Consider the following 237-nt stretch of genomic DNA (forward strand, 5'->3'; position numbering starts at 1 on the left):
CAAGTGTCTCCGTCGTCCGACACCCACAGACGCCGTCCATGCCCTTCGGAATGGACCTGATCGCCCTGAACATTCAGCGAGGCCGAGACCACGCCATCGCGCCCTACAACCACCTGAGGGAGGCGTGCGGGCTCCCCAAAGCGAACACCTTCGACGACCTCCTTGATGTGCTCCCTCCTGAGGTCAGTGAGCTAAATTTCCTACTCCTGCCGAAGGAACACGGAGGATGGCACGCCG

General features: G+C 61.6%; 1 protein-coding gene across 1 annotated transcript in view; it reads left to right on the forward strand.

The window, feature by feature from the left end:
* Positions 1-237, forward strand: part of LOC119586302 (peroxidase-like) — a 37323-nt gene that overhangs the window by 32752 nt on the left and 4334 nt on the right. Inside the window, exon 15 of the mRNA XM_037935008.1 lies at positions 30-182. Within this exon, the coding sequence (XP_037790936.1) occupies positions 30-182 (153 nt within the window). The remainder of the gene's footprint in view (positions 1-29; positions 183-237) is intronic.

Source organism: Penaeus monodon, chromosome 21 (genome assembly GCF_015228065.2).
Source record: "Penaeus monodon isolate SGIC_2016 chromosome 21, NSTDA_Pmon_1, whole genome shotgun sequence".
Classification (NCBI taxonomy): Eukaryota; Metazoa; Arthropoda; class Malacostraca; order Decapoda; family Penaeidae; genus Penaeus; species Penaeus monodon.